This window comes from Haliotis cracherodii, unplaced genomic scaffold (assembly GCF_022045235.1).
Source record: "Haliotis cracherodii isolate W230 unplaced genomic scaffold, xgHalCrac1.p SCAF_4, whole genome shotgun sequence".
NCBI lineage: Eukaryota > Metazoa > Mollusca > Gastropoda > Lepetellida > Haliotidae > Haliotis > Haliotis cracherodii.
In genome coordinates this window covers 62,634,129-62,649,125 of record NW_027266297.1, presented here as the reverse complement: position 1 = coordinate 62,649,125, position 14,997 = coordinate 62,634,129, and the positions used below count along the sequence as shown (strand labels likewise).

At 38.5% G+C, this 14,997-nt stretch overlaps 1 protein-coding gene and 1 pseudogene across 1 annotated transcript; both read right to left on the bottom strand.

Annotated features, from left to right (window-relative positions):
* Positions 1-7,568: 7,568 nt before the first annotated feature.
* LOC139480571 (uncharacterized) lies at positions 7,569-9,051 on the bottom strand (annotated as a pseudogene).
* A 2,294-nt stretch (positions 9,052-11,345) lies between these two features.
* Positions 11,346-13,711, bottom strand: LOC139480573 (uncharacterized). Its single transcript, XM_071263714.1, has one exon. It carries the CDS (start codon positions 12,336-12,338, stop codon positions 11,346-11,348), a length of 993 nt encoding a protein of 330 aa, XP_071119815.1. The 5' UTR covers positions 12,339-13,711.
* Positions 13,712-14,997: the final 1,286 nt, after the last annotated feature.

The following is a 14,997-nucleotide window of genomic DNA, read 5'->3' as shown; positions in this document are numbered from 1 at the left end:
ATGAACAGAAGTTCTACCAATGTCTTAGATACGTTTCACAGAGTTTACACCAAGAATTGTGTTCTTCAAAGGATCACACAGGAGCGGTGGGGTAGCCTGGTGGTTAAAGCGTTCGCTCGTCATGCCGAAGACCCGGGTTCGATTCCTAACTTGGGTACACTATGTGAAGACCTTTTCTGGTGTCCCTCGCCGTGCTATTGCTGTAATATTGCTAAAAGCGGCGTAGGACATACTCATTCACACACTCACTCTAACGATCACAATCATTTTTTATATATTTTGAAAAACAATTGGCGTGTTGGTGTGACCTTCCTGAAGCGTCATGGGATTCTTGCTTTGAGTAAACGGCGTATGTCTTGAATTGTCTTCAAAACGAGCTGGTGCGTATGCCAGGCAACTGTCAGAGGTGAAAGAAATGGAATTCAACCTACTCTAGACCGGATCATTTACATATAGCGAATATATCCAGTTACCTGTGCCTGTGCGAGCGTGTTTTTACTAGTCCCGTCTAATGACGGTAGTATACTGCTAGCCCAATGAGATACCATGCCGCAGTGTAACATGGATACCCCACTCAGACACAGTACTTACCATTCCTGGTTTTATCCCCTTAATGCTGAGCACCAGGCAGGGTAACAACACGTATCATATGTTAAAGTAATGATATGACGCGAACAGGGATCGAACCGCCAACGCTTCAGCCACTTGATCACGGAGCTCGAGGTTGTCGCAGCCGTTAGAGATGTACAAGTCAAAACGGTACAACATTTGAAAATTATGTATGTTATCCTGTTTGATTTGTAATCAACGGCTGCGATTTCTTACCCGTGAAGATCCGGTATAGAATAGGTCTGCACCAACCCATGCTTGCCGTAAAAGGCGACTATGCTTGTCGTATATGACGGCGGTCTGTAAATAACTGAGTCTGTACCAAACAATCAGTTTGATTAATATCATGAGCATCGATCCACGCAATTGGGATCGATGACATGCATAAACCAAGTCAGCGAGCCTGACCACCCGATCCCGTTAGTCGCCTTTTACGACAAGCATAGTCACCCTTTACGGCAAGCATGGGTTGCTGAAGACCCATTCTACCCCGGAATCTTCACGGGTCCATATAGCTGGAATATTGCTGATTGCAGCATAAAACAACAAACAAACAACAACATTGAAACTAAAACATCTGTACCAAGACACTCTACCAAGCCACTGATGCTGTTTAATTAACCAGCTTACTGTTAACATTGAAGCGGCGTTGAACCTAACCGATTCCCTCATGCGATTAGGTGCACTACTGTTAAGCCTTCATATACAATCTATATTGAATACTGTCAGGGACTGAATACATTGTGTGTGCTAGTGATTCATAAATGTTAGCAAATCATAATCAATACAAAGTTAGTACTGAAGGAGACATTCACAGTTACACGAATGTGGTAAACAATGCAACTAATATCTGGAGACACTGACCGGCACCGAGGCGTCGTGCACAGTTACGACAGAAGCTTCCCTAGAGTTTTCCAGAGCCTTCGAAGTCGAACGTGAACCACCGAAACTACAACCCCCACCCAAGCCAAGTTTCAGAAAACTAACTCTCGTCAATCTAAAGCAACAAGAAAAAACTCAAAACTGGGATGTTAAAATGTTTCAAGGTAGACCCATACCGTAAAACGTGGTAGATTTTCTACATTTCCCTGTGGCTAATATAATTAAAATGAAAAATCCACTGATCAATGGCCTCGTTCATATGCACATCGTGTTAGGCTGGTGTGAAATAAAGGCATTTTATTGCTGAAGACACACCAAATAGTATTCCTCAAAGACGCCCCTCATTCCTTCTTTCAAGCACAACCCCTGTTATCCTTCGTCACCCGTGCTCGTGGGTTTCACCGAAGTGTTTAACATCTGAGACCTGCATCACTTCGGGCTTTCCTCCCACATTAAGCTGACACGCCGTGATATAACTGGAATAATGTTAAAAGCGGCGGTAAGCCCAACTCACTCACTAATTACTTGGGGCCTAAAATTTCACAAACCACTTAATTAAAATGAATTCATTCCTCTTCAGTTGGCTGGTTGGTTTGTTGTTTAACGCCGCAATCAGCAATATTCCAGCTATATGACGGCGGTCTGTAAATAATCGAGTCTGGACCAGACAATCCAGTGATAAATATCATGAGCATCGATCCACGCAATTGGTTTTGGTTTGGTGTGTTGTTTAACGCCGCAGTCAGCAATATTCCAGCTGTACGACGGCGGTCTATAAATAATCGAGTCTGGACCAGACAATCCAGTGATTGATATCACGAGCATCGATTCACGCAACTGGGATACGATGACCTGAAATAATAAAGTCACCGAGGGTGACCCTCCGATCCCGTTTGTCGCCTTGTACGACAAGTATGGGTTGCTGAAGACCTATACTAACCCAGGTCTTCACGAGTTACTTACATTGTGAAAAGTTGCCTTTAAGTACATCAATTCTAATTGATCAGTTAATGCAGTTTGTTATAAAAACAACAATAACTAAATGAGAACGTATATCAAAAACGATCCTTTCATGGATGAAACTTTGACATACCTATCCCGTGTGATGAAACATCAACACAATGAGGCAGGAAATGCTTGACGATTATTCTTTTATCGCGAGGGACATAGAACGGGGGATCCCCTCCTTTCAATACTTACGTGTGTATCGGGAATGGCTAATACCAACAACTTCAAATTTAGACAGACAACCATAATAGGTTTAGCCGATAGTTGGTTTTATTGCGCGTAATATATTTATACCTGTTTCGGATTAGAAGTGGTGGGTTAGAGATATCTGGTTATCTATACTCATCAACCAAAGTTCCTGTGGCACCAAGTAAAGTTTGGTTTTCAGTATTGTAGTACATGTAAAGAATCAAGTCACAAAAGCGCAACTGCTACAGACATGCTACAGCATGCATTCCATGCAAAAGTTGACATTTTAATGCAAGCCCCATACATTTCACTACCCAAGAATGGGTATAAATGTACCCAAGATGTGCGTTAACGGGATTCCATATGCATTGTTTAGCATCGTGCTGGCGACAACCACTCAGAAACACAACAAAATTACGCATTTATTTATCATTACGAAATGCCACGCCTGTCCGAAAATGAGCGTCTGCGAGCCATTGGTATGCTTGAAGCAGGATCGAGTCAACGTGATGTTGCAAGACAATTTAACGTCCACAGAAACACCATTTGGTGTTTATGGCAACGTTGGCAACAGACCATTGCAGTCAGAGACCATCCTCGGAGTGGCAGGCCACGCGTAACCAATAATCGACAAAACAGCTGGAGACGAACAACACACCTACGAAATCGATTCGAGCCAGCAACAGTGACTGCAAGAAGCATCCCTGGCCTTCGACGAATATCTTTACAAACCGTCTCCCCTCAGATGTGCAGGGATTGTCGCCAGAAGACCTGCCAGTCGTCCCATTTTGACAGGAAACCACCGTCAAGCACGTCTACGGCCATGGTGGGGACAACTTCTATTCTCCGACGAGTCTCCCGACGTCGAGTTGAACGTTACGTCAATCATTGTGTCATGGAAGAAGATCGGTTCGGGGGCGGCAGCGTTATGATATGGGGTGGGATTACAGCAAGACAGATGACCCGTTTGACAGTGGTAGAGGGAAATCTCAATGGACAGCGCTACCGCGACGAGATCATCGGCCCTGTTGTTCTACCGATTTTGCGTCGTCATGGCCCAGGCATTACCTTTCAACATGACACCGCCCGGCCTCATATTGCGCGACTTGTTCAGGGATCTCTTCAAAAAAACAACGTGAATGTCATCCCCTGGCCGGCTCGCTCCCCTGATCTCTCACCAATCGAGCACATGTGGGATAAGATGGATCGGCGCCTTCGGCGTCAACCACGTGTTCCACAGGAACTTCGAAACATGCTCCAGCAGATATGGACAGATATCCCACAGGACTTTGTGCGACGCCTAGTCCATTCCATGAGACGAAGATGTGTTGCTTGCATCGCAACCAGAGGTGGACCAACACGCAATTGATTTGTGAATTGACATTTTGGCATGTTCATGTTTTTTTTTATGAAATCACGCATTTTCAAGTCAGTATGGTAAATTAAACCATATGAATACTTACAGGAGTCTTTTATCTGTTGCAAACCGAAATTGTTTCAGACTTGGTTAAAAACATAACTTTAAATCTTCTTCAATGTCACAGGAACTTTTGTTGTTCAGTATATTATATTAATGTGTATATTACAGGAAAACATGCAATGTCTTTACACCGTTTGTGAGAGCTGAGAAAACCTTTTTTTAAGAATGTCATTTTATGATAAAGAAGTTGTCACGATTGTGTATTTTGGTCGAAGCTCGCTAAATACAATGTTATCAACATTGGCCGTTACGGTTGCTGAGAAATTTGACCGATACTTTCTAAATTACAGGATTTTCTTTTTGAGATACATAAACTACTTGACGTTTTGGAACTCAGAAAGCTGATCATTTATGCTTAACATACTTAATTTAAATGATAAGCAAAGCCTTCTATGGAAATATTTATTGCGAGTTTAATATGTGGGTGTCGTTGTGCTATTCGCCTGACGAATAGGTTCGACAGTTATTTAGTTTTTACTCACTTTTGATTCCCTGTACATACGTACTCTGACCATATAAATGTTTTATGTTATGTCGGAAATAAAATCGCCTAAGAGCTAATGTTGTATTTTTTTACCCATTATTTTGCATTGTATGTCTACGTGATACCGTGTATCACATCTATTGCCATCGACGTGTCAGTTGCATTCAGAAGTCCGTGTCTATGTATTTTATCTCTTTGGTGGCACGGGTGGCCCAGTCGTCTGAGGTGCAGCAATTCGCTGTGCAGAGCTGCGTCCGTTCGGCACGCAAGACACCCATGTTGTTTGCACAGATTATGTGTCTAGATCTTTCAGCACCAACTCACTCAATCAGTACATATATTTGATCAAAGAGTTATTACTCCTTGTAGTTAACTGTATCATGAGCTCATGAGATTTCTAATTTGTATTACATCTGATGAAATGGCATGTTTTAAAGCACTGTATGACTCTGTATTTATTGAATGATGTTTCAGAATGTGTTAAACCATTTGCGGAGTAAACGTTCTCACCCTGTAACCAGTTTCCTTCCCCCACCCTTTGTTTATGTTGCTACGCACGAACTTGGTTATGCAAGCACTTTTAAAGCACGAACACGCTTCGTCATGTCTTCCAAAACATCATAATCTGTTTGACTTTGCTGGTTTCCTTTTGCCATGCCGCTTTAACTGTGGGCTGTGTCTCCCTGTAGGTATGCTATGTGCAATCGTATTTTGGAAATTATCGGCTGTACAAGTGCTCGGTGCATCCATGCATTTACGTACCTTCTCATATGTCCCGTGTGTCCCCTTCAATACCATAAAATACCAAATGATTCTCCCGATAACGAGATTCCATCTTCTCTTGACTCTCTTATCTTTAGTTGCTTATCTGATTGTGGCCTGTTTTGAGTGGACCACTTCCTCACCTATCTGTCAAGCCATTTCGGCCGTTACAACACTTACCTTGATTTTGTTACCGTAGTCATGTTCTTTTCAATTAATACTGAAGTCTGTGACAGGCATTTAGAAGCTGGGAGAGCCTGGATACATGACTCTTTTTTATGGATCGTAAATTCTCTATTCTGTGTACGACGTTTCAGAGCTCCTTCATCAAGTGATCGTTTTGGGGCTTAACGTCGACTTCACAAGTAAAATATTTCGTCGACCATTTAGGTGAGGTTTAGGAAATAATAATAGGTTGAAAAAAGATAAACCACCATATATATAATAAAAAATATGTGTGGATATTGTGTTTACAATTATATGTGGTATAGATTATATAGCAGTGGTAGTGTAGAAAGTAAATAATTTTTTAAAATCTGTATTCACACTTCAAATAAAATACAATGTGTAGCATTTCATCTATTATACATTATTCAAAAACCAACCCTTTTACATCAAACTTTCAAAACATATTGCAAATATAGACAATCATAAAATATGGTATCGTACTGGTATTCTTTGCAAGGATTGAAAAGTAGAAAGTAAATAATAGTGATACAAAAAAAAGGTTTAATGTGTAATGCAGTAATGCAGATCCATATTGCGCCTAGTATAATACTAGAGTATAAATAAAAAGGATGTACAGTAGAATGGGTTATGTTTAAACCGATACAGTCAGGCTGCAAGGTGACATGGGTACCTATTAAAGAAGGAAAAATGATGATAAAACCTAGCCTAAGTTTAGAAAAGTTTTGGGGTTTTTTTTGGGAGGGGGGGGGAGAGACGGGTGGTTGGTGTGGGGCGGGGTGTCATGGAGGCGAGGAAAGGCAGTTGTTGGTGGCAGTTTGCGAGTTGGCTTGCCAGGGGGAAAAGTTAATGGAGCTTTTAGGGCGACGTTTCTCTGTGAGCTTAGCGTTTTGAATAAATTGAATGATTGCGTTGAAAACTGTGGTGGGATTGTAACGGCTGACAAGTAGAGAAATGTTGTTGTTTTTAGGGAGAGTGCTAAAGTCGGAATGAAAGGTGCTGAAGAAAGGACATCTGTTAAAACCGTGGTTTAGGTCTTCTGGTGAGTGGCTGCAGTTACCATTTATTTTGTATGAATAGTGTATAATTTAGTCTTGTCTTGCCACTGATGATACGAGAAATTAATTTATCATGATCATAAAAGTTCGAAAGGTTACAGTTGTGACAGTTTTGTATAGGTTTAGTAAATAGTGTTTTGATCCAGTTGGAGTTAAAACTTTTAATAACGGTTGGACAAAGTAGAATTTTGATGTTATGTTAGATTTTAGATTCAATCTTGGCCTTGGATGATTTGAAGTTTAGTTCGTGTGATGGGTTTGGAGTTGTTAATTTGGCTGCTGTGTCTGCTACGTCATTACCTGGTGTGTTAGAATGGCTTGGTGTCCATAGTATATTCATTGTTTCATTGACTGAAATTTTAATTCTGAAATTAATTGTATGATGTTGTTTATTAGATCGGGCCGTTTTTTAAATATTGGTTTTATATAGCCAAGTGCGTGTTCAATTATTAGAAAATTGGACTGGTTTAGGTTTTTGACTTGATAAAGGGCAGCTGAGATAGCAAGTACTTCTGCAGTGTTGGAATAAGTGCCGTTTTTTTAGAGGTAGTTAGTGATTATTACTTTGGGTTGGTCTACATTGATACCTATTCCGGTTTTACTGTTGTTTTGTGAGGCGTCTGTGTATATGTGTGCGAGGAATGGCCAGTTTGTTTTCATGTGGTTGAGTATTCATGTTGTTTTTTTACTGTTAGGGAGATGTTGGGCTGTGTTTGTAGTATGTCATGTTGGCTGGTATCTGCGTCAGAAGGTGGCTTATCATGTACATAGTGTTGTAGCGGGGGAGTGTGTTTTATATTATTTAGGTTGTGGGTTTGGAGTAGCTTATGTAACTTTTTAGGTGAGGGGCTTTGTCGGGGTTTGTTTTGAATTTCTTAATTGTGTATTTGTTAAATATGTTGTCAAGTTGTAAGTGATTTATATGTATATGACTGTGTTGAATGAATGAATGATGTTTATTCTCGTAAATCACGGCAGTGATACAGAGATGTAATTGGATACAGGAGTTAGATACAATAGGAGAAAACATGTCAGTGGAACATTTCCATACATGATCTTATATAACTCGCCAGCTTTAATAGAATTTGCTTATAAGTAATGGACATCAAATGAGAGAATTTTATGGCAGAAGGATACATACAGTAGTATTGAGGCAAAAACTTGTTTCTAATTTCTGAGTTTTGGACATTCTAATAAAAAGTGCATTTCATCACATATCAAATTTTTACACAATGTACATTTTCTTTCCTCTCTTACAATATTATACCATCTTCCTGTTTCAATGGGTAATCTATGATTTGCTGTTCTAAAACGAGCAAGGGAGATGCGTAAGGTGATTGGTAGTTCTAGTAAATAAGGTTCTAGGGATGGTAACTCTTTAAACATGTTATAATAGTAACCTTTAGATGAATTTTCCTTTGATTCTCGCCATCTTTGCAGGAAATTATCAATGAGAACATGTTTCACATTTTGTTTCAACCAAGCGACACTAATAAAGGTTTGAGACAACCAAATGTAATTAAAGCCTATATTTTGAAGAATACATTTTACTTCTTTTGATAGTGGGAAATGGTAATTTGGATTTGCAATGGACATTTGAAACATAACTTTATATACTATACTAAAAAGGCTAGTTTGTGATGATGTTAGCTTGCACCAATATGAAATCATTCTTATCTTGATGAAAATGCTGAGAGGATACCTCCCCAGTTCACCATATATATGTACCATGTAATCGGGTGTTGACTGTTTTAACTTGAGAATATATTTACAGAATTTAAGATGTACACGTTCAATGACAACAGCATTTTCAAAACCCCACATCTCAGATCCATATAACAATACTGGCTGAACAAGTTGATCAAATAATTTCAATTGACAGTCAATAGGAATTTCTAATATTCTAATTTTACGAAATACAGCATACATTGCTCTAGATGCCTGATCTGTCAGTCTTTTTAGGGCCTTAGAAAATCTACCAGTGTTTGTAAATAAAATACCAAGGTAAACATATTCTTGAACAACATGAAGAATCGAGCCATTTAACATAAAATTGAAGACTCTATTTGTGGAGCGCTTGGCAAAAATAACAACTTTCGTTTTGTCAACATTGACTTTAAGTTTCAAGAGGGTACAATATTCTTCAAATATAGTGAGACACTTTCTTAAATCTTCTGGGCTTTCGGTCATAAAATCAGTACCATCGGCATACAAAATGAGAAAAAGTTTTATGTACATTTCAAGTGAGTGAGTGAGTATGGTTTTACGCCGCTTTTAGCAATATTACAGCAATATCACGGCGGGGGACACCAGAAATGGGCTTCACATATTGTACCCATGTCGGGAATCGAATCCGGGTCTTCTGCGTGACGAGCGAACGCTTCATCTACTAGGCTACCCGAATGCCCCAGTTCAAGTAAATCTATTAAAAGGTTATTTACATTATGCAGTCCTTCGAAGTCATTTTCAGATAAGAATTGTTCAAGTTCATTAAGGTACAAAGCAAACAGGAAAGGTGACAAATATTCGCCTTATCTAAAACCAGTTTGACATGGGAAGAAACCTGACACCTTGTTATAATGTGAAACACAAGATTTGATATTTTGATACATATTATATATGACATTAAAACATTTTCCTTTGATATTAGACTTTATCATTTTTGTCCACAGACCACACCTCCATACTGTATCGAAAGCTTTGCTAAAATCGACGAAAACACAATACAACTTCTTATTAAGATTTCTATAGATATCAATGAGAGCTTTAAGAATAAACATATTGTCAATTGTTGAGTATTTTTTTCTAAATCCAGCTTGCGCTTCGCTTATTAGATTAGTCTGAACTGAGTAAGCTTGTAAACGATTATACAATAGTGTAGTGAACAATTTACCTAAACAGCTTAGGATAGAAATACATGTACCTCTGTAATTGTCTGGGTCAGCTTGGTTTCCTTTGTTTTTGTAGATTGGTTTTATTTTGCCAACAAGCCAAGCTTCAGGTAAAACTCCAGTGTCAAAAACGAGGTTAAAAAGCCTTACGTGAACCGGCATCATAACATGAATAGAGCTTTTAATGTACACATTGTAAATACCATCCAACCCACAAGCCTTATTGTTCTTCAGTGCACGGACCGCTGACATAATTTCTTCTTCTGTAATCCTACAATCTAAGATATCATGATTATCATAATTTATGTTATTGGCAAAAACATCGTCATTATCTTCAGAACATTGATTGAGATCCTCCAAAAAATTCAAAATTTGTCCATACTGATTTTTTCTGCTGTTTTCTTTGGTTCAAAAGATTTTAAAATTTCCCAAATATTCTTAGGGTTACTATCCTTACATTCCCTCAGTTGTTGGACACATTTGTTTTGATATGTCTTAAATGCCTTCTTTAGGGTTTTACTATAAGCTCTACTTGCTGAAATGTACATAGCTTTGCTTTTACTGTCTTTAGTCCTTCCATATATACGTTTACGCTTGTGGTAAAATCTACGTGATGATTTACATTTTTCATCAAACCAGGGTTTATGCTTGTGCTTATGTACATAGTGTCTAGAACTTTTTACAGTACCTATAGAGTAGTTTCAGCCGCAGTAACCAGCGTCTGAGAGAGTTTATTTACAATTTGGTTAATGCCATTTGGCTCTATTTGGTCTTAACATGCATCTTATTCGGTACACTGATGGGTAATGGCAACCTTATCAATATTACATAAAAATGTTTCACTTTTATCAGGAACCCATCTTTTTACAACTTTATGTACATGTACATCTTTGTCATCATCTATAACTGGAGACAGTTGTTGTGTTGTACAATCTAACGTTAACGATAAGCCACAGTGTACATCGGACGAGATCGGGTCAAACTCCTGCACCTCAAAATCTATTAATAATGGAAATGTTTCTGCTGATGCAATACAATAATCGACAACACTGGCATTTCTGCATGTCAGTTTACCAATACCCTTGTCTTTGCCTAATCTCCCATACAATATACAATCCGTTATTTTTACATAAATCCAAGAGTTTATACCCGTTACAGTTTGTTTCAGTATCCATTGATATTCTATCTAACTTTACACCGTTGTCAACTAGAAGTTGTATATTTGAAAACAATAATTCCTCGTCAATAATATCATTGTCACATAAATATTCGTCCAAAATGATAAAATCCGGAAGATTTTTAGTACGACAATTCATATCACCAACAATACACATGTACTGTGAGCAGTTTAACATACGAATGATATCATTTTCTAGTGTTGTAAATATTTCCGGTGAATGAAATCTACTTTGCTCTGGTGGTATATACACAGTTCCTAGGATAAGGTCATCGTTACACCATAAAACAATATCATGTATCTTTTCGATGACGCTCACCTTGTCAAATAGTGTCTCTTTGCTGGCTACAATGATCCCGCCAGATACACGTGTGTTCAGTACGTTAGTTCTGTTATTCATATGAACTGAAAATCCTGGGATGTTCACAGCATCTAAATCACACGTTGTAGTTTCAGTCAGACACAGTATATCGTATCTGGACACATCGTTCACAAAATCGGGGTTCAACAGCTTTGTCCTAATACCACACACATTAAGAGACAGTATCTTAAGTTTCTCGTGGGAAGTTACGTTTTCACTGTTAGACGATTCACGGGTTCGCTGACCTCCGTTATTTTCCTACCGCGGTCTGATTTCTCCCGTGTCCTCAGTCCTGGCCATCTTGTTGGGTTGTCTGTTGTCTGACCGACCGACGGCACTCGCGTATGATCTCCTGCTGGGTGGGGGGTTTCGTGGGGTGAAATCTATAAACGGGTCGTCTCCTGGGTACACACGTCCCCCGTCTATATACAGTCTGTCTACTGTGAGGTTAGACTTCAAACCACGCCTCCTTGCTACCTTGAAAATAGGGAGTAGATCTCTTCGTCTCTGCACAATTTCTTGAGGAAACTGTTCACTAACACCGAAATGCGTTTCTCTCAGCTGTCTTGTGTTAGTCAGGATTTCCCACCGTTCGTCGGGGTTTGCAAATTTTGCCACTATAGTACGTGGTCTATTAGATAAGTGAGGGCCAATCCTATGTACACGTAAGAGGTGGATGTCTGTGTCACACTTCATTTCTTTCTTTAAGAAACCTTTAATTACCTCTTTGGGTTCTTCTCCAGGCATTTCCGGGATCCCGTGAAAGAGTAGATTATCTCTCATAGAGCGTGTTTTCAGGTCAATAACAGATTCTTTCAGGTCTCGCTGTTCCTGGTATATGGAGTCTATGTCATAAAACACGTCTTCTACATGTCTCGACAACTTGTCCCGATCCTCGGTACTCTGTTTTGTAAGCTCCCGTACCTGTTGTTTCAGCTTTTTGTTTTCTGATGCAGTCTCTCTCACACAGGCTTGATGCTTATCAACGCGAAGTGTTGTCTCTATCTTTGTAATGTCGAGAAATGTCAGCTTACTGTCAATCATAGTTAATTTACTGTCAATGCTATCAACACATTGCATCCTGTGGTTTATGGAATTAACCATGGTAGTCAAGTGCCTCATTTGATCAAATAAGGTTTTGATCCATTCTGCATTGTCTACACTGACCTGTGGCTGAACAACATGGCCTGGTTGAAAATCCGTATTGGCATTCTGATGTTGTGAATGATTTTGGACGAATTGCGTCTCCATCACTGCACATCAATAATGCAATTTTCGCATATAATTATACAATGTAGACTTACAGTTTGTGCATGTCAGTCTTGTTCGTGTCTCAATTTCTCGGTTAGCTATGTTGGGCCCCAGCCCAGTAATTAAAGCTAGTTGGTGTCTTCTGTTTTTTAGTGAAAGAGTGCATGACATTAATAATTTAGTGTTATGTGCAATACCAGTCCTGGTACCTAGGGCTAGTTTAAGGGCTTTATATTGTAGTGAGTTTAATTTATTGTTATATTGGTTTGATATGCAATTTTAGATCGGAGTCGGCGTAATCTAGACTGGGTTGAATTAGTGTTTTGTATATGTTGTGAATTGTTTGTTTGTCTGAACTCCAGTTGGTACCACTGATGGCCCGTATTATAGGTTTAAGTCTTTTTCACATGAGATGACCAGATTTTGAATGTTGGGTGTCAAGGTTAGGTGTTGGTCAAATGTAACTCCTAAGAATTTAACCTCTTTTTGAAAAGTAATTTCTTCATTATGCAGGTGTAGTTTGGGTGTGTAATGTGTCATAAATGGTTTCTTAAAAATCATGCCATTTGTTTTCTTAGTGTTGATTTGGAATCCCAACTTGGTAGACCATTTTGGAATACTATTTAGTGCAGATTGTATTTTAGTCTTGACTTGTCTTATTGAAGTGGAGGAGATTCAGAGGGATATTTCATCTGCACATTTTGCTGTTGAAATATAGCTATTATAAATTTGGAAAAAATTCGATCAGGAAATTATAAAGAGTCGGGGACAGTATGCTACCTTGTGTGATACCTTTCTGTAATGGGTGGGTGTCTCATGATGTGTCATGTGATTTAACTGTTATATTTTACGTCTGTTAAAAAACAGTGAATGAAATTTTGAATGCGCCTATAAATGGCCTATTTATAGCTTTTAGATGAGGCCATTGTGCCAAACCATGTCGAAAGCATTTCCAAAATGGCGGATGTCTATACTCGATGACGTCACAGCTACAGCTCGGCCTCTAGTTGAGATTTCAATATGCAATATGCAATATGCTGGTTGTGGGGTCAGGGCAGATGTTTGTTGCTTTTTAGATACAAAAGAAATCACATATGACTTTTATGTTGGTGTAAATACGTACTTTGTAAGACTATATAACTTGTTTTAAAAAGTGTGTTTCAATAGATCTCCTTTGGGCATATCGTTTGATATCCCCGTGGGCACAATGAATTTGGCATCACCTGAAAATCGGCACTCTCGCCTTTTTCCATAAGTCTGATGATATATGTGTAACTGTGTGAAAGTACTAATCGATGGGTTTATCACATCACAAACCTCGCAATAAAAGGCTATATGGTTTTAGTACAGACTAAGTTTCGATTAAGGGACCGATTAAGTTATACTATGAGCCTTAAAATCCAATATATTTCTAAAAACACCCCCTTCTTCCAATTATTTATCATAACACACAATATTGATGACCTTAGTAATCGCATAGACATAACTAACTTATAGCCATAGTTACAATATTGCTAGTTGGGCTATGTTAACATGTAACAATATAATATCTATTTCCTGTTCTTCTTCATTTACTCCATTTGTTGTGTATTATTGTAATGTCACTTGGTGACGCGTAGCAACGCTGGTTCATCCGTAGAGTCAACACACAGAGAGATATTCCTGAAATAAGCAAAATATACTTCTACATGAATAGGTACAGCAATCCTTTTGGCAACGATAAATGAGAAAAGATACATTCCAACAACAATGTTACTGAATGAGCTTCAGAAAGAGATCAGATATTAACAAATCATGATCAAATATCATCTTGTAGATTACAGAAATTAATACATTAATTTTAAAAATAACAATGTATATGTATTCTGAAACAAGAACAAAATTATATCAGGGTGATTTTAAAGACAAGTTAGCTCATTGGATACATATTATATTATATCTCTCTCATATTATCATCAAAACACGTACTCGTAATAATTATTGACGTAAATATTTAATATTGAAAGTTTCATTAAATGCACGTTGTGACAGACAGGAAATGGTACTGACTGTAGCATTACTACTTTTCAATAATCATAGTTTCAAATTACACTTTGCACTGAAATATACAAGCTGCCGTGGGAATATCACTATAGGCCAAGAGACTACTTTTCTGAACGCCCCATATTTCTGTCACTCATCACAATCGTCAGAAACCAACTAAGAATAAATACTGCAACATAACAATGGATACGCATGTTTTTTTAATGTGAACAGCAAATTGCTACAAAACATCACCATGCATATCAAGCAGAACTCACGAGTGAGGTGAAATGTAGCTCCGACTGGATCCATCATAGTGGGGTGTCCCAAACGTAACACGTCTGGAATACTGGGCCTCTGGAAAGAAATATTCAGTAACAACAGGTAACAACATGGCATGCCAGGTAGAAGCGGCATTTCCGATAGTAATCATTATCACGGAACAACAATATGTACACAAGGAAAAGTATCAAGCACCACTTACAAAATATTTTCATATATTTAAGCCAACCATTTAGTTTTATTCGCATTCTATATTGATTTCACATTTCACATTGAAAACACAGTATGTTTATCTCCGAAATACACAATTTTAACGTTCAATACACATGATTGAGTGAGTTGGGTTTAACGCCGC

What these genes read in the sequence shown, in the direction of transcription:
- LOC139480573 (XM_071263714.1), bottom strand. Translation starts at nt 12,338, where the DNA reads ATGGAGACGCAATTCGTCCAAAATCATTCACAACATCAGAATGCCAAT.